General features: G+C 39.0%; 2 protein-coding genes across 3 annotated transcripts in view; one reads left to right on the top strand and one right to left on the bottom strand.

Annotated features, from left to right (window-relative positions):
- Als2 (Amyotrophic lateral sclerosis 2) overlaps positions 1 to 12,979 on the bottom strand; it is a 226,968-nt gene extending 213,989 nt beyond the window's left edge. The window contains exons 1-2 of the mRNA XM_067151475.2: positions 12,861 to 12,979; positions 11,240 to 12,596 (exon numbers count right to left, since the gene is read on the bottom strand). Coding sequence (XP_067007576.2) covers positions 11,240 to 12,588 — 1,349 coding nt within the window. The 5' untranslated portion in view covers positions 12,589 to 12,596; positions 12,861 to 12,979. The remainder of the gene's footprint in view (positions 1 to 11,239; positions 12,597 to 12,860) is intronic.
- Positions 12,980 to 13,139: 160 nt separating this feature from the next.
- The window catches only part of l(2)34Fd (lethal (2) 34Fd), a 169,564-nt gene continuing 163,026 nt past the window's right edge, over positions 13,140 to 19,677 (top strand). For both annotated transcript variants that reach the window (XM_067151474.2, XM_067151473.2), the window contains exons 1-2: positions 13,140 to 13,488; positions 13,855 to 13,900. In XM_067151474.2, the coding sequence (XP_067007575.2) occupies positions 13,423 to 13,488; positions 13,855 to 13,900 (112 nt within the window). In that variant the 5' untranslated portion in view covers positions 13,140 to 13,422. The remainder of the gene's footprint in view (positions 13,489 to 13,854; positions 13,901 to 19,677) is intronic.

Genomic DNA, 19,677 nt, shown 5'->3' with positions numbered 1-19,677 from the left:
GACAGCAATGACATTTACAGTAAGATACAAAAGTTGAAAACTAGAAAAGCAGCTGGAATTGATAAGGTTTCGGGGGATATACTAAAGACAATGGGTTGGGATATAGTACCATATCTGAAGTACTTGTCTGATTATTGTTTGCATGAAGGAACTTTACCAAATGAATGGAGAGTTGCTATAGTAGCCCCTGTATATAAAGGAAAGGGTGATAGGCATAAAGCTGAAAATTACAGGCCAGTCAGTTTGACATGCATTGTATGTAAGCTTTGGGAAAGCGTTCTTTCTGATTTTATAAGACATGTTTGCAAAATTAATAAATGGTTTGACAGAAGGCAGTTTGGGTTTAGGAAAGGTTATTCCACTGAAGCCCAACTTGTAGGATTCCAGCAAGATTTAGCAGATATCCTGGATTCAGGAGGTCAATTGGACTGTATTGTGATTGACTTATCTAAGGCATTTGATAGGGTAGATCATGGGAGACTACTGGCAAAAATGAGTGCAATTGGAGTGCAAGAGTGACTGAATGGGTGGCTCTGTTTCTAGAAAATAGAACTCTGAGAATTAGAGTAGGTGAAGCTTTATCTGTCGCTGTAAAAATTAAGAGGGGAATTCCTCAAGGCAGTATTATTTGACCTTTATGTCTTCTTATATATATCAATGATATGTGTAAAGAAGTGGAATCAGAGATAAGGCTTTTCGCAGATGATGTTATTCTGTACAGAGTAATAAATAAGTTACAAGATTGTGAGCAACTGCAAAATGACCTCGATAATGTTGCGAGATGGACAGTAGGCAATGGTATGATGATAAACGGGGATAAAAGTCAGGTTGTGAGTTTCACAAATAGGAAAAGTCCTCTCAGTTTTAATTACTGCATTGATGGGGTGAAAGTTCCCTTTGGGGATCATTGTAAATACCTAGGTATAAATATAAGGAAAGATCTTCATTGGGGAAATCATATAAATATGATTGTAAATAAAGGGTACAGATCTCTGCACATGGTTATGAGAGTATTTAGGGGTTGTAGGAAGGATGTAAAGGAGAGAGCATATTTGTCTCTAATGAGACCTCAACTTGAGTATGGTTCCAGTGTATGGGACCCTTACCAGGATTACTTGATTCAGGAACTGGAAAAAATCCAAAGAAAAGCAGCTCGATTTGTTCTGGGCGATTTCAGACAAAAGAGTAGCGTTACAAAAATGTTGCAAAGTTTGGGCTGGGAAGACTTGGGAGAAAGGAGACGAGCTGCTCGACTACGTGGTATGTTCAGAGCTGTCAGTGGAGAGATGGCGTGGGAGGACATCAGCAGACGAATAAGTTTGGATGGTGTTTTAAAAGTTAGAAAGATCACAATATGAAAATAAAGTTTGAATTCAAGAGGACAAATTGGGGCAAATATTCGTTTACAGGAAGGGGAGTTAGGGATTGGAATAACTTACCAAGGGAGATGTTCAATAAATTTCCAATTTCTTTGCAATCATTTAAGAAAAGGCTAGGAAAACAACAGATAGGGAATCTGCCACCTGGGCGACTGCCCTAAATGCAGATCAGTAGTGATTGAAATTGAAATCCACCAAATTGCTCGAAACAATGGATACTCCAGGAAATGTATTAATAGAATGATAAATAAAATGAAAAATGAACCAAAAACAACTTTAATTAAAGAGCAAAAGGGAAAAAGAAATTTGCAGTCTAACTTTTTGAAATAAGCACTCTTATCAACTGGCTAAAACTTTCAGAAAAAGGACCATCAATGTTGCATACAAAACTGATAATACTACATAATAAGATAAATTTCAATTCAGATAAAATAGAGAATAAATGTATATTTAATAAATCAGGAATTTATAAACTTACATGCCAAACATTTAGACAACGGTACCTAGGACAGTCTGGAAGAAGTTTGGCTACAAGGTACAAACAACATGTTAATGCAGTCAAACATGACAGATATTCAGCAATGGGAGAGCATATGGTTGAAAAGAATCATAAATTTACAGACATTTCTAAAGACATGGAGTTAATACATTCGGCCAAAAAGGGAAAATTCATGAATGTTTTGGAAAGTTTAGAAATTTATCCTGCACTAAAAAAATGACTTTGAATCAAGTTTAAATGAAAGAAGTACAGAAGAGAACCCATTGTATAGACTAGGGTTTGATCATTAAAGGAAGGAAAAGAAGAAAAACTTGAAATCTTAAATTTATTTAGGTATTCTCATTTCAATTCATCGAAATATTAAATTTTTTGTAATGATCATTTTCATAATATTTCATTAGTTTCTTTATTCACTGACTAGCAAGATACCCGTGCTTCACCACGGTTTTAAATTGAAGGTTATTTTTCAACTTTTACATTTTGGAGAGGCTACTATTGACTCATCATCATCATCCTAAACCATCTCCAGTTTCCCGGATGTGGTATATGAGCCTCCTCCATCTCATCCTGTCCTTGTACCATTCTTCCTCCACCAACTTGTCCCAATCATGACCTCTCAGCATTACATCGCTCTTAACTAAATCTATCCATTTCCTTCGTGGCCTTCCCACGGGTCGTCTTCCTTCTACCTTTCTGTCAAATTCCTTCCTTGCAGTTCTGTTTACTGGCATCCTCTTCATGTGACCAAACCACTTCAGTCTTGATATCTGAATCTTATTTAGGAGAGAATTGTCTATTCCTACTTCTTCTCTAATTTTCTCATTCCTAATCTTGTCTTTCCTGGTTTTCTGGATCATAGTGCATAGGAATTTCATTTCAGCTGCCTGAAGTTTGGAATTATCTCTATTGGTCAGTGTTGTGGTTTCGAGACTGTATGTAAGAATTGGTGTATAATAGGACTTGTACAATGTCATTTTTGTTTTCATGGGTATTTGCTCATCCCACAGCAGGTGTCTTACCTGGTGGTAAAATTGTGCTGCCTTATTGATTCGATTGCTCACCTCATGTTTTGCTAGGTTGTCATTTGATATAACGCTACCCAAGTATTTGAAAACTGGAACGCTGTCAAGTTGAGCTTCATTTAACATGACTATTGGTTCTGCTCCTTCCCCATACACTTTCATTACCACCGTCTTGGCCTTGCTGATGTTTAAACCATATTTCTTAAACTCCTCATTCCAGCTTTGTATTCTCTCTCCCAATTCATCTTCTGAGCCACTCCAGATCGCAACATCATCTGCAAATGTGAAGGCTTTGATATCTCCGTGTTCTTTCCTTTTAATAGATTTCATTACTACATCCATTACAATAATAAACAGAAGTGGTGACAATGAGCTGCCCTGCTCCACTCCTCTCTTAGTTTCAAACCAGTCCGACAAACCACATCCTACTTGAATACAGCTTCTGTTCCCACTATACAACATTTTCACTTTGTCTATGAGGCTGTCTCGCACTTGAAGTTCTTTCATGCATTGCCAAATTCTTTCCCTTTGTACACTATCGTATGCTTTCTCAATGTCCAAAAATATTAGGAATAAAGGCTTGTTCTTCTCCCAGTATTTTTCCATTAGCATCCTAATTGCAAATATAAGGTCTGTAGTTGACCTTCCTGGTCTGAAACCATACTGCTCTTCTTCCAAAATTGGTTCAACAATATCTCTGATTCTGGTCTCTATTATTTTTTCCAATATTTTCAGGACATGAGACAGTAGTGTGATACCACGGTAATTAGTACATTTTCGTCGGCTTCCTTTCTTGAACAGAGGTACAATGATGCCCATCTTCCAGTCCTCAGGAATAGTATTTTCCTCCCATATCTTGTTGAGCAGTCTATAGAGCCATTGGATTCCTGGAACTCCCACTGCTTTCAGCATATCTGCACTTAGTTCATCTACGCCCACTGCCTTTCCTTTCTTCATGCTCTTGAGCGCATTTTCAACCTCAAGCCATGTAATTGGTGGTTCAGTTGTGGTTCCTCGACTTGGCTCTCCTCTATCCGTTGTTATGTTTTCTGTATCTCCATTCAGCAGCTTTTCGAAATAGATCTTGAGTTCTTGTTTAATTTCTCCCTCTTCTTGTGCCAGAGTTCCATCATCACGTTCTATTGCTTTTATGGTCTCTTGATCCCTTCGCTTGTTTTTCACTACTCTGTATAGCAATTTCATATTTCCTCTACTGTCCTCTTCCAGTTTGTCTGCAAACTCATTCCATTTCTTCTCTTTTTCTTCCCTTACAATGTTCTTTACAGCAAGTTTCTTGTTCCTGTATACTCCTTGAAGTCTTTGTATTTCTTGTTCATTTCGTTCTTGTCCCTGTTTTTGTTTCTCCTTGTCCAGTGCCTTCTTTATTTGGTTTCTTTCTTTCACCGCTGTTTTCACTCTATCATTCCACCATGGTGTCTCCTTTTTTCATTTGACAGAACTTGTAACTCCACATAGGTTTTTGACTTCTCCCACAAATGTGTCTTTGAAGGCCTTCCATTCTTCATTAACGCTGGTTACTTCACACTTCGGCAAACTCTTTTTTTTTTTTTTTTTTTTTTGCTAGGGGCTTTACGTCGCACCGACACAGATAGGTCTTACGGCGACGATGGGATGGGAAAGGCCTAGGAGTTGGAAGGAAGCGGCCGTGGCCTTAATTAAGGTACAGCCCCAGCATTTGCCTGGTGTGAAAATGGGAAACCACGGAAAACCATCTTCAGGGCTGCCGATAGTGGGATTCGAACCTACTATCTCCCGGATGCAAGCTCACAGCCGCGCGCCTCTACGCGCACGGCCAACTCGCCCGGTCGGCAAACTCTGTTGAATCCTTAGTTTGTATTCTTCCTTTATTTGGACTTCTTGCAACTTCCAAGTTTTAATCCTTGGTTTTAAGTTTCTGCATTTCATTTGTCTTATGTTTGAAGTCTACTACCAACAATATGTGGTCACTGTCCATGCTTTCACTAGGGATGACCTTTACATCTGTGATGTACCTGCCACCATCTTTATTTGTGATTACGTAGTCAATCAATGTTCTATACTGCCCATCCCAACTGTACCTTGTTATTCTGTGACTGTCTCTTTTTTTGAAGAATGTATTTTTGATTATAAGATCACTTCTTCTGCACAGATCTAATAGTTGTTCTCCTTCTGGGTTCCTTTGTCCAAATCCATGTGGACCAATGATGTTCTCGTACCCAAGTCTGTCTACCCCAACTTGTGCATTTTCCTCATTTTCCTCATTAACAGTATCTTCCAGGTCTTGCCGAAATTTCTCTTTGTCTTCCTCACTGCAGCCTATCTGTGGGGCATACACTTGTATGATGGTGTACTTAGTGTTCTCCAGTTTCATGGACATTTTAATGATTCTATCACTTTTGCAGATAACTTCAGCTGTAGCATCAGTCCTGTAAAATACACCCTCAGTTTGTACGTCAAACGGTTTTGGGGATATGATTATTAATTTTCTTTTCTAACAGATATATGAACCCTGTACAGAAGAATTGGAATGTTTTTAAATCTTATCTTCTTTAATATCTAAGATGTAAAAGCGATCAACCTGTGAAATTTAGATGTTGTACGTCGAACAGTAGCCTAATTGAGGAATGAATGTTTTTAGGTGGAGAATGTTTTAAAAATATTACTTAACTTCTAGGACATAAAAGACTACCCTCCATATAAAATTCTAAGATTGTGCCTGAAACGGTTTCAGAAGATGGGATATTGTGTTTTTTGAGAGTCAGCCACCATCTTGCCTGACCAGTATAGTTTGTGCCTGACCAGTATAGTTTGTAAAATTCTGGAGAGTTTAATATCGAAGTACATCAGAGGGATATGTGATGATAAAAATTGGTTCATGAGGAGCCAGTATGGATTTAGAAAGAAATTTTCTTGTGAGGCACAACTGGTGGGATTTCAGCAGGACATATCAGATCAATTGGATTCAGGAGGTCAGTTAGATTGCATAGCCATAGATCTTTCCAAAGCCTTTGATAGAGTGGAACATGGAATATTATTAAAGAAATTGGAGGGAATAGGATTGGACGTAAGGGTTACACGTTGGATAAAAGCATTTCTAAATTCAAGGGTTCAGAAAGTCAAAGTAGGAAATAATGTATCTCAGGAAGAGAAAGTTTGGAAGGGAATTGCACAGGGTAGTATAATCGGTCCGTTACTTTTCTTAATATACGAAAATGATTTAGGGAACAATATAACATCAAAAATAAGATTGTATGCAGATGACATAATTGTTTATAGAGAAATAAACAACATTGAGGATTGTTCAGAATTACAAAGGGACCTTGAAAGTATCCAACAATGGGTTGAAGAAAATAATATGAAGGTTAATGGAGGCAAATCAACAGTTACAACTTTTACAAACAGGAGCTTTAAAACTGAATTTGAATATACTTTGGATGAGGTAGTTATCCCAAAAGATGGCAAGTGCAAATACTTAGGTGTGAGATTTGAAAGTAATTTGCACTGGAAGAGTCATATTGATGACACTGTTGGGAAAGCATACAGATCATTACATGTCATAATGAGGCTACTTAAAGGATGCAACAAAGAATTAAAAGAAAAAAGTTACTTGAGTATGGTTCGTCCATTATTGGAATATGCAAACAGTGTTTGGGATCCTCACCAAGAATACCTAATAAAAGAAATAGATAGTGTGCAGAGGGAAGCTGCAAGATTTGTAACAGGGGATTTCAGGAGAAAGAGTAGTGTATCAGAAATGTTAAAGGAACTTGGGTGGGAAACTTTAAGTAAGAGAAGGGAGAAAACAAGACTTACAGGATTATATAGAGCCTATACAGGAGAAGCAGCATGGGGAGATATCCGTGAGAGGCTTCAGTTGGAAAATAATTATATCGGCAGGACTGACCACAAATATAAAATTAGAAGGAATTTTAGCAGAAGCGATTGGGGTAAATTTTCATTCATTGGGAAGGGTGTGAAGGAGTGGAACAGTTTACCAGGGGTAGTGTTTGATCCTTTTCCAAAATCTGTACAGATATTCAAGAAGAGAATAAACAGCAACAGAGAAAATAAATGAAGTGATAGAGGGCATTCGACCGGTGCAGGTTATTGTAAATAAAAAAATGTGTGTGAATAAATTAATTCCATCCCCTGGTCTAAGGAGTTTGGACAGCCAAAGTAGGGGACTGTAGGGGTGAAGTACAGTGGGGACTTCGAGGGCCCTGGGACCGCTACGGTAGCTGTGAAGGCCCTTCAGGAACTCTGAAAAGTGGTGGCAAAAGGGGCTCTGGTTAAGACGCAGCAGGTCGTTATGCTACTCAGGATCCAGAACGGGTAAAAAAAAATAGTAAATAAATAAATGCAATGTAAATATTAATGTTATACCAGTTTTATAGTATCATTTGAAGCAATTCCACATACTGTATATCAGTTGACTATATTTGTAAGTAGTACAGGAGATATTATAATTAGAATTTTGTAATCTATATTTATTTATTGAGGATGAGCTGTGTGTTTAATAGAAAACATTGTTAGCGTAAATTGTATAATATTGTATTATAGGAAAAATTTTCTTCTCTTGTTAATTTAATATTTAGTGCTTGACAATAATGTATTTTAGTGTACCATTTGCCACCGAGGTAGACACCTCATTTGCAAATAAAGAGATTTTGATTTGATCTAAATCCCTTAGGGGAGAAATATTTTGAAGTATATGATATTTTACATCTAGGACATAAATGAAGAACCTTCTCGTAAAATTACAAATGTGTACGTTGAATGGTTTTGGAAGGATGAATAATTTCATTTGCGGAGATAACTTTAAGGGTGGGATGTTTCAATATATTTTCTAATTCACATCTAGGATTTAAAATATATACAGCTATTTGGAATTTTGTCTTCGTAGGTACTCGGTTTCGGAGGAAGGAATAAATACATCTGTTTCCGGATCTTAACCCCCATTTAAATTTGTCTCAGACTTTGTTATTTAACATGATTTGAAATTTTAACGTCGTAATTCAAACAGCTTCATAGAAGTGAATATTGTTATCATTTCTCACTCATCCCCCAGTCAAAACCCCTTAGGGGTGTATTGTTTTAAGATCACTTTTTATTTAAAATCTAAGACATAGAATTTAGTGTGTATAGAGGGCAGCACCGATATCTGACAAAAATCGAGATGAAACCTCCTTTATTATTTGATGATGATTGTTTAAAGGGGCCTAACATCTAGGTCATTGGGCCGTAATGGTACGAAATGTTATGACAATTTAAAAATCCATAATACTCCACAGACCAGAATTCGAAAACGTGAGGACAAAGAATGAATGGATGAATATAAATTTAAAACAATCGGTGGATCCGACCCGCAATGCCTTATATGCACAGAAACTAGCGTTAACCAATAGTATTACTGACCAAGGGACTACTTCTAAAGCACAATACTGAATCGATGAGGCTTGTAGTCGAAATACGTCCAAAATCGAGGTCATCGGCCCCTCATAATGGTACTTAAATCACTAGGAAAATAGAACCATGCTATTTGTCATGTTGCGGTACTAATCAAAAGTAGCGTAGACTCGTGGTATTCAACACATTATGGTACTACTCACAGGTAATGAAATTCGCACATGTAACACAGACCTATGGTGGTTCGCACACTACGGTGCTATTTACAGGCAACGCAAACCTATACAAGCAACACAAACCTATGGCGTTCCTCACATACGTGCAGTAACCACCAGGACCCACACTATCCCGTGGTGTTCCTCACATAGTGGGTACTAAGCATAGGCAAGGCAGAACCATGGTGTCGCTCATCCCATGTTGTTGCTCATATAGGGGTACGAATCACAGGTACTGCAAAATGCACCCTGATCCACACACTCGCTACTAATCACAAACCTATTTTGTACCTAACATAGTGGTACTACGCGCAAGTAAAAGCGACCCATGGTGTTCCCCATGTAGTGGTACTAATCACAAGTAATTTCATGGTTCTAATACAATCATCCCTTGGTCGCCCCTTACGACAGGCAGGGGATACCGTGAGTGTATTCTTCGTCTGTCCCCCACCCACAGCGGGTTGTGTGTTTGGTCCGCGAAGAGTATTTTATTTCCCTCAAGTCCGCCGGCAAGCCTGTTAGGACCCCCCTATCCGCCACCTGGGACATGCCACGTGGAAGTATCACCTCCCCACTGCTACGCCAGCATAGTAGGTTCGTGGCCTTTATTATTTAGGTCTATTGTATCAAGCTTGTGGAAAGTGATTAGTATATTGAGAGATTTAAATCTTTAAATATTATACATTCAACATGTGCAAGAATTCTTAGGTACCAATAATGGTATACAGTCTAAAAGAAACGATCCTCCAGTTGTGTATAAGTTCAAGATTATTTCAATTAAACCCCTGAGTTTTACAAATAACTTTATTTGGTAACTAGCAAGATACCCGTGTTTCGCTACGGTATTAGTTAAAATTTATAATTTAATGCTAAACGTTTTATATATAATCCACTGAAATTCGTGATCTGACTCATTTTCTGAGAGATTACGGTAAAGTTCCTCCCATTTTTCAATCTTTCTTTCCAGCAATCGATTTCGTACTTCCCAGGCTAGGTCCAGGTATTCTGCCCGATCAGTTGGGTGCCTAAATCTTTGCCATCTCTTCCTATAAGCATTTTCAATATGGATCAAATCCTTGTGGAGATCCGGCGTGGTGTCATCTTGGGTGTATTGAACTTGCGGCCGGACTGCATTCATAGTCATTACCTGGCCAGGAACCGTTTCCAGTGCGGTCCACACATTTTGACGACGGTCCAGAACATTATTATTATTAGGGTGGGTGATATTAGTTGAATTTAGGTTATCATCATCATTATTGATGTTTTGGACCCTGCAGCACGATCCAAGACCGGCAGTAAATTACATCTGCTGCCATTGTCATTGCTGACATTGTGACCAGCACCATGTGAGAACCTCTCACATAGGGAGCAGAAACTCATACGAATCTTTTTCCGACTAGAGGAGTGAATGCTTACCATTCAAATATGAATCGCCTTAATCATGACAGTTAGGATAAACTCAGCTAGAAGAGGGAACAGTCGCCTCCCTTGCATCGCTGAGAAGTAAACTCACAATGCAAAATAATGTGAGAGAAAATCTCTTATAGCGACCACTCACGTTTTATATATAATCCACTGAAATTCATGATCTGACTCATTTTCTGAGAGATTACGGTAAAGTTCCTCCCATTTTTCAATCTTTCTTTCCAGCAATCGATTTCGTACTTCCCAGGCTAGGTCCAGGTATTCTGCCCGATCAGTTGGGTGCCTAAATCTTTGCCATCTCTTCCTATAAGCATTTTCAATATGGATCAAATCCTTGTGGAGATCCGGCGTGGTGTCATCTGTACAATACTGTACTGTATTTCAGATATGAACCATAGTTATTATTTAACCATTACATACATTGCAGAAAGGACAACAACAGCCATGTGTGCAATTTATAATATTAAGAATTTAACATCCCTTGCACTAGGGACAGCTATGACACTTTTTGAAACCAAAATAACGCCTATATGGGCTCACTCATTTGGGAGAAAATAAACCATCTCTGATCTTTGAAAAATTGAAAATGTCCAAACAAGATTCCTGAAAGGAGCTATTGGATCTGGAAAACATGCACCAAACTCAATGATCTATGCCCTGACGAGAGAAATTTTCTTCCTAGAAGAATTAAGGAGAAAACTACAACTACCTTCCACCAGACCGTACAATGAACTAATAGCAGAAAGAAAACGGAAAGCAGAGGAGATAGACTACAATTTCTTTGGGACGGACGCAATGATATACAGGGATTGGACCGGAACAAACCAAATACAAAGACATGCTATCATTAGGCTAGCGATACATAAGTTTCACCATAAACTATTTGTTAACAAAAAGTTTCATCAAGCAAATGATCAATGTATTTGCATGTATTTCATATACAAGGCCGGAAATGTGAACAGTGTCATTTTACGGTTTGCAAGAGTCGAACAAAATCTCTATGCTCTTATAGCAAAGAAAATTAACAGAATGTATTAACTGTCCTTTCTGGTGCACCTTTTCATTAATAATTAAAAAAAAAAAAACATACATTGCATATATACTGTAACACAGTATTCCCGTGATATAGCTTACAGAGAACTATTTTAGAAAACACTTTCATAATTCAGACCAGGTCTCACCCCCTATTAGCCTGAAATCATGCAGTATTGCTGTAGAAAAGCTTAATGACAGCAACATTTTATCTAAAATGTAGACTACCAGTACCTACTATAGAAAAAGGAAAGAACTTACCTCAAATTGGACGCAATATTAGCAGACATTGGTTTTAAGTCTTCACTCAAATCTTCAAAGGATTCAAACTCATTCAATATACCTGGAATGCTTTCACTTGTTTCAGAACCTCCACTCATATGCCGAGATAAAGTGGCTACTCTGTCTCCAACTGTTTTGACACCTTCATATACAAGGCTTGCCACATTAGATACATTCTGTTTGATGATACGAGTGGGGCGAACAAGAGATGCTTCAGCACATTCCACCAACAGTTCTTCTCCTGCTTCCCCATAGCTAGACATCCAGGATAACTGCCGAGTTAGGAACTGACGAGCGGCATCGGTATTGATAAAAAATTCATTTCTTTTCTCCACTTTTGACGAGTCACTCCTTTTATCACCTGGCTCCTCACTGCCAGATTTGAGAAAAACACCTGTATCGTCTTCGACTTCCTCTTCTTTGTTCTGTTGTTCCATTATTTCAGGTTCAACATCCCTTTGATCATTGTGTTTGAATTCACAGCTTTCTGGAACTGCCACAAACTTCTGGACAGATTCCTCCACAACTGATACAGAAGTGGAATCATCTGTACTTTTTCTGAATTCTGCTGAATTATCTTTACTGGCTGTGGAAGATGAATAGTGATCTACATTAGACTGTTGAATATGAAGTCCTAATGGACATGTATCAGATGTTGAAGGTTGAGAAACAGGTGATGAAACACACTCGAGACAGGATGGGCAATTTGACACAAAAACATCACTATTCTCTTCATCATCTGTGTCATCTTTTTCACTAACACACTGGCTGGGTTTTTGTACTAGAACAAGACAGAAATCTGACCCACAGCTAACTGCTTTCACTAAACGTTTCTCGAAGAACAACACATGTCTAGGCTCGTCCTCTTGAATATTTAACTGTGAGTGTTCTCCAGATGCCCACAACTGACCATTATCAGTAACAAAGAGGCATCCTTTGTCTGTCACAGCAATCGATTTCACTTTCACTTTGTGACCTGGAGTTTTGAAGCCATGAATACAGCATTTAGCATCCTCTTTCAAAACAATTTCTTCAACATTTTCAAAATCCCCAGGGCAAGTTTTGTAAACATTCCCATCACCGCTAACAAAATAGAGTTTACTACTGTTAATAGCAATATCTAGTGCACAAACACTGCTTTTACTCAGACACAAAAACGGACTGTCCAGTCTTTGTTCAACTTTTCCATAATAAAGTGATTTATTTTTCGTTAAAACAAAAACACTATCGTTGACACTACAAATCTTTACAACATAGTCTAAAATCTCAGGTGAACTGTACTGCACCGAAATCCTTTCATGTCCAAGCCACAAGTGGATCTGGCTCATGCTGACACCTGCAAAAAATAATCCAAAGTAACCAACATTTTCAACTGACGTAAATAATAATCTATGTAAATATCTGGAGTAACCAGTGACAAAATAAGAGTAATGTCAGTCGTCAGTCCAAGGATCATCAATTTTAAGGCGCTTTAATTAGACCCACACACTGTTCAATACTGAAATATCGCAAGTAATCCAGTAATTCAACAACAAAGATTAGGACAATGTCACTATCTGAACGACAATAATTCTTGCAAGATATAGTTTTCAGAAATTACCTGTATCATCTTTATTTACTTCTCCTCTCCGATTAAAACCTAGATAAACGCCAAGATAGAATCTGTACGCCCACTTCCCAAGACTTTGACAGCTACTTTTTCGCTTTTCTTCAGTTATACAGTTCTAGATTGCGTATCGAGATGACGACTTCTTTCGATTCTGCATGAGAAAGCTCCAGCTAACCGACCAAGACAACCGACTAGAACATCTCGAAATATGTTCTCTGATCGATATTTTACGAATCGATAGGAATTCGTGTTCATTGCTGTCCACATGTCTGATGTCAACATAACCTATAACAACTGGACATAATTACAAAAAGGACTTTAGGCAGACAGTTGGTTTTTGAACATTTGTAGTTGATTGTTGCAAATTGTAATAGATATAATGGTAGTGAAACTTTATGAGGGCAGTATTTATTATTGCGAAGTGTTATGCATCATCGGCCCCATTGTGTTATGCTCCAGCTGATGTTTTATTCACATAGCCTAGGTTCTTGCTTAAAAACTAAGAATTACTTCTGTACAAAAACTGTTATAGTTTTAAAAGAGGCACAGGAAAATGCAGGTGTTTGATCCTAATAATGTCAAGATATATAACCTCAGTGCTGGAAAATCTCTTCCTGATGTAAGTGTAAAATTAAGTAAAAACGTACTTCGTGGGTTCTGTAAGGCATAATATTAACTTGAATACAGATTTTCTAATAACGCCATTCTTCTCCCTTTCTACTTCTTGGCTTTAACATGTCTAGACATTGTAATATTAATAGATAGATTTTCATAAGATAATCGTTTCTCACTAGTAGTGACTTATTTCCTATGCTGAGCTCATCTGTTGGTTAAAGGCACATTTCATTACTATTTGAATGAATGAATGAAAACAATGAGAGATTGGAACACCAAGACCAGTTCTTTTACTTAAATATGTTGTATTGCATATTGCAGTTAATTGTACTGGAACTCACATTTATCTGTAATACTTTCCTTTTTTCAGTGGTTATCAGATCGGAAGAGACGAGCCCTTCAGAAGAAGAGTATTGGTAAGTTTACAGTTGCCATATCTGGAATAAGTTCTGATCGTACCCTGCAGTCCCAGCCATTCCAAGCAAGAACAGAGAACATGCGAATAATAAAACAACTTATTTGTGATCATGTGTAATAAGTCTATTTACACAGTTCAAAAAAATTAGGGGAACATGTTTTGTAACGTCTGGTATGTGAATGTTAATTTGGTAGATGGGGTTCCAATGGTCGTACAGCATACCTTAAGACTTAGCTACTTAGGTTATGTCAAATCGAAGATGTAGCCATGCATTAAACTGTCAGGTGACCCCTCAAAACAAAGTGAATAGCGTTGCGTCCGAGTGTCGTTGTGAGGTACACAGACTACTGAGGTCATTTGAGCACATTGTACGTAAACCAGCACATCCCATGATACATCTTAATGAGGTTCAAGTCGCAAGGGCCATCACTTTGATCCAGGAAGGACGGACTTTCCGTTGTGTTGCTGTGGATCTCAATGTCTCTCTGTCAGTTATTCAATGCTTGTGGAATCGCTACAATGAGACAGGCTAGTTTACAAGGAGGATTGGACAAGGTCGTGGACGCATGACAATCCCAGAAGATGACTGATATCTGACCATCTGTGCGTTGCGGCATCATTCAGTAACTGCCAGAGAACTGCAACAAGACCTCGGGGGTCACTAGAGTCATGGTGTCTGACCAGACAGTAAGGAACAGGTTAAGAGAAGTGTCCTTATGACCCAGACGTCCTGTTTGAGTGTCCCGTTTCATTCAGTAACATCGCACAGCTCACATTCTGTTTGCCCGTACCCATGTCAACTGGCAACTTTGCCATTGGAGACCTGTGTGTATAGACAAGAAAAGATTCCACCTTATCAATACAATTTTTATTATTGTAAGAATTAACTTACAGGACTGGTTTTGACTTTTAAATAGTCATCATCAGCTGTACATGAATACCTTTACATTTGTGTCAAGCATTAGTTAATATGTCCTTTCTTAAAGGGAGATGCCATAGGAAGCATTATGTCTAAGTGTCCATATTGGGCATGTTGACTGTGAAATGATATATATTATGATTCAGGTACTTAGGTGTAGAGCTATCTCTTTAGGACTAGAATTTGTTTATAAAACCTACCTTAGTCTTGAATCTAAATCTAAAAATCTAAATTTTAATGTGTTTAATGTATTCGTAATTTAGATTTAAGCTTAAGTTAGGTTTTACAAACAAATTCTAGTCCTAAAGAGATAGCTCTATTCCTAAGTACCTGAATCATAATATATACAATTTCACATTCAACATGTCCAATTTGGACACTTAGACATAATGCTTCCTATGGCATCTCCCTTTAAGAAAGGACATATTAACTAATGGTTGACACAAATGTTAAGGTTTTCATGTACAGCTGATGATGACTATTTAAAAGTCGATACCGGTCCTGTAAGTGAATTCGTACAATACCTAATAAAAATTGTATTGATAAGGTGGAACCTTCTCTTGTCTATACACACGTGAACTATCAATACGGAAATGAAAGTAGTAAATCAAGATATTGGAGACCTGTGTTGTTCACAGACGAGACCAGATTTCCCCTGACACAGCATAATGGACGTCAACGTGTATGGAGACGCCGTGGTGAGCAGTATGTGCTAAATGTTGTCCAGGAAGGCGACCGATTTGGATGAATTTCTGTGATGGTGTGTGTGGCATCAATATTGATGGCCGTCGTCATCTGCGGTAATCTTACCGCTGCAGGGTACATCGAGCAGATACTGCTACAGCACGTGTTGGTTACTGCATACGGTGTTGGCCCTGAATTTGTACTCATACACGACAATGCCAGGGCTCATGTAGCGTGCATCACCAGAGCTGTCTTGTGAGAACTGGACATTCAAGAAATGGAATGGCCAGCAGTGATTCCCAAACTTAATCCCATCGAGCATGTGTGGGAGAGGTTTGACAGAAGTGTTCATGGGTGTCCTGTTCCACCAAGGACTCTCCAAGACCTCGAACAAGCTCACATTGAAGAATGGGACCTGATACCGCAACGTGACCTCTGTCGACTTACACGGAGCATACCACATAGGTGCCAAGCTGTGATAAATGCTCATGGATGACATACACCAAACTGAAGCTCTCCAACTGTGACAAAAATCCGCCCTGGAGGACTGTTATAACTTTGTTTTCGCCCCTATTTGGACATTTCGGTTTGTGTTCTGAAAATGAATGCAAATCTATTGATGTTCTTTTGTATACTTCAACGGTAAAGAATAAAGGTTTAGTTGGTAATATACTTGGGTGTGAGGTATTGTTTTATGGAACATGCCATACGTTCAAATTCATGTTCCCCTAATTTTTTTGAACTGTGTATATACAGCAGAGCTGCACCTGATTACTCTTTTCGAACAGGGCGTAGCTAATGCCTCTTGCATGGGATAAATGCATCAGACAAAGGACGCATTTACGAGTTTGTTTGCTTTCGCACCTGCCTTGGCACGATGTCATTGACCACTGAAGGGGCTCGTCTTCTCTGTAGCCTCTATGCTGTGAGGATCTTGTTTTCCTAGGTGCAAACATTTGTATTTGTCATTAGTAATTCAGCTGGAAGAATATGAAAAGGTGCGGATGAGAGCAAAATAACTGAAAGAGGTTCTTTTTTATATGGTATGTCAGATAAATACAGTACTGGCTTTGCAATGTTTGGAGTTGGGATAAAAGATGAGGTAGCCACATACTGTTTGTGCACATCTTTTTTATTTTCATGGTCCCCTCACCTACATCTTGGCAGTCATTATGGTAGACGCTCTTCGAGTTTGTCTCAGGTGGAAAACTGTTAGACTTTGTATATCTCTGTCCATTCCAACTCTTGCCCAGTTCTTGCTCTTCATAATATTTCACTATTTTACATTTTTTGGTTCCCTGAGTTATGGAGCATTCATGTATGGACCCATATTTCAAGCTGTTTTATAGAGGAAACTTTTGGGGTACTAGCCTCCATGATATAAGAATTCTGGGAAACAACAACTCCTAACCATAGTTTGATATATCTTGAGTTCGAGGTCATTACAAATTAGTGATCTCATCTTGTTAAACCTTGCGTTTGTTGATTCGATTTGGCTGGATATTACATAAAATCAGCTTCATGGTCCATATCGCACTTTAACAGATTCACAACTATTTTTATTTTCCACCTTGTTGATACATTAGTTGCTTAAGGCAACTTATTGGTTAAAAGTGGTACATGTTTTGTGTATTATTAACATCTTCAGCCACATAACACTTTAGATGAAGAATTCATATATTGACAAAGTATCAATGCTTTCAGAGAAAGTGTCCTTAATAATGTGCTTAAAAATTGCTATTTTTAAGGACCCTTTCTGTCAAAGCATTGATAGTTTGTCAATATATGAATTTTTCATCTAAATAGTGTTATGAGGCTGAAGATATTCTTCTTCTCCTTTTCTTAATGGGATCTCTAAATATTAGTTCCTAATTAGCGTCGACCTCTAAGATCTTGCCTCCCACAAGGCCAACCCCTCGTCCACGTCGTGGGAGGTGGGCAGCGGCATGAAGTAGGGGACTGCCTGTAGGGGTGATGTACAGTGGGGACTGTGTGTGCCCCATGACCGCTATGGTAGATGTGAAGGCCCTACAGGAACCCTGCAAAGTGACGGCTAATGGGGCTCTGGTGAAGACCTCAACGGCAGCATCGGCGGAGGAGGGGTCCTTTGGTACGGCGAAGCTGGCGGAGGAGGGGTCCTTTGGTACGGCGAAGCTGGCGGATGAGGCAACCCTTCTTCTTGGGGATAAATAAAGAAGAAACCACTGCCTTGTGGTAAAGAGGGATCTTTAAAGGCTAAGGGAGATAACCCCTACAGAAAAATCCTGTGGCCTAGCGCAGACAGGAGGCGGCAACCCCTCCACTGGACTTAGGGTGCTGTGGGCTTATAACTCGCACACCTGAATTAAACTTATTCCAGAAACCAGACGAAATTTATACCGGCTGGATTTTATGGAGACGACTTTTGCAATGAAATACAGAATACAAATCGGATTCTGGAATGTGAAAACTACTGTATGTATGAAACTGGCAGACTGAGAGAAGTAATGGCAGAAATGAAAAGGTATAAACTGGAGATACTTGGGTTGAGTGAAACAAGATGGACAGGCTACGGAGAGGTGAGGACAGAAGAGGGGGTGTCTTCATTTACTCTGGAAGAGAAGAAAATGATCAGCATTCAAGTGGAGTGGGTGTCTTACTTACAAAGAAAGCAAAAAATAGCATAATGGAATGGACCCCTGTATCACACAGGATAATTACTGTACGAATAAGAACCGAAGTTAGACCTGTGACCATAGTACAGTGCTATGCGCCAACAGAGGTAGCAGAAGAGGAAGAGAAGGAGGAGTTTTATGATAGGCTGACATCAACACTGGCAGGGATAAAGAAGAAGGACATTGTGGTATTAATGGGAGATCTAAATGCAAAAATCGATAATGAAAATGAAGGAAGAGAAATCATCATGGGTAGACATGGAATAGGAGAAGAAAATAATAGTGGCCAGAGATTCATAGACCTATGCAGTAATTTTGGATTGGTTATAGGTGGATCATTGTTTCCACATAAGAACTGCCACAAGATCTCATGGGTGTCACCTGATCTCCGCACAGAAAACCAAATTGATCACTTGGCAATAAGTAAAAGATGGAGACATTCACTCTTGGATGTGAGGAATAAACGTGGGGCAGATGTAGGCAGCAACCATCACCTTATGATTGCTGATGTTAGATTGAAGGTGGCAGCACCAGTAAAACAGGCAGCAGTACGAATGAAACGCTTCAACCCTGGGAAATTTGGGAAACTTGAAGTGCAGTGAATTTAAGTTACATTTGAAAAACAGGTTTGAAGCCCTTGCCAAACAACCAGATGAAGATGTAAATACCAAATGGAACACAGTCAAGGAACTCTTTCATGACACATGTGAAGAGATAGTGGGCTACAGAGAGCCAGGGAGGAAAGAATGGATATTGGATGACACTTGGGAATCAATCCAAAAGTGAAGAGAGTGCAAGGCACTTGTCAACTCCAGTAGAGCGAGAAAGCAGTAGCATTGGAAAAATACAGGGAGGCCAACAAGGAGGTTAAGAAGAAAGTGAGGAGAGATGAACAAGTGTTTACAGACCAACTGGTAACACAAGCAGAAGAAGCAGCAAGAGTCGGCAACAGCAAAGAAGTATATGCCATTACAAGAAAGCTTTCTAGGAGGAACTTTTCAGGGCAGAAACCAGTCAGAGATGCAAACGGAGTAGCCTTGACACCTGAGACACAACAATTGGAAAGATGGAGACATCACTTCATGGAAGTACTCAATAATCTTGGTGAGGAATCGTGAACTGAAGAAGTTGAAACCATTTTGGAGGATCCAGACATCTCGGTAGAACCACCAACACGACAAGAGATTCCACAAGCAGTGAAATAAATGAAGAGTGGCAAAGCACTAGGTGTAGATAACATTATCCCAGAAGCCCTAAAGGTAGACCCAGATTTAACAGCAGAGATCATGGAGCCACTTCTAACACTAATATGGAACTAAGAACACCTTCCTGAGGAGTGGAAGAAGGGTGTCCTCATCAAGATACCGAAGAAGGGTGACCTCTCATATTGCAATAACTGGAGGGGAATAACGTTGCTCTCATTTGGGGGAAAAGTGATGTCAAGAGTCATACTGAACAGAATAAGCATAGCTGTTGACAGGAGACTACGTCAAGAACAGGCAGGTTTCAGAGAAGGTT

Source organism: Anabrus simplex, chromosome 7, assembly GCF_040414725.1.
Source record: "Anabrus simplex isolate iqAnaSimp1 chromosome 7, ASM4041472v1, whole genome shotgun sequence".
In the NCBI taxonomy this organism is placed as follows: Eukaryota; Metazoa; Arthropoda; class Insecta; order Orthoptera; family Tettigoniidae; genus Anabrus; species Anabrus simplex.
This window is presented reverse-complemented; position numbering and strand designations above follow the sequence as displayed.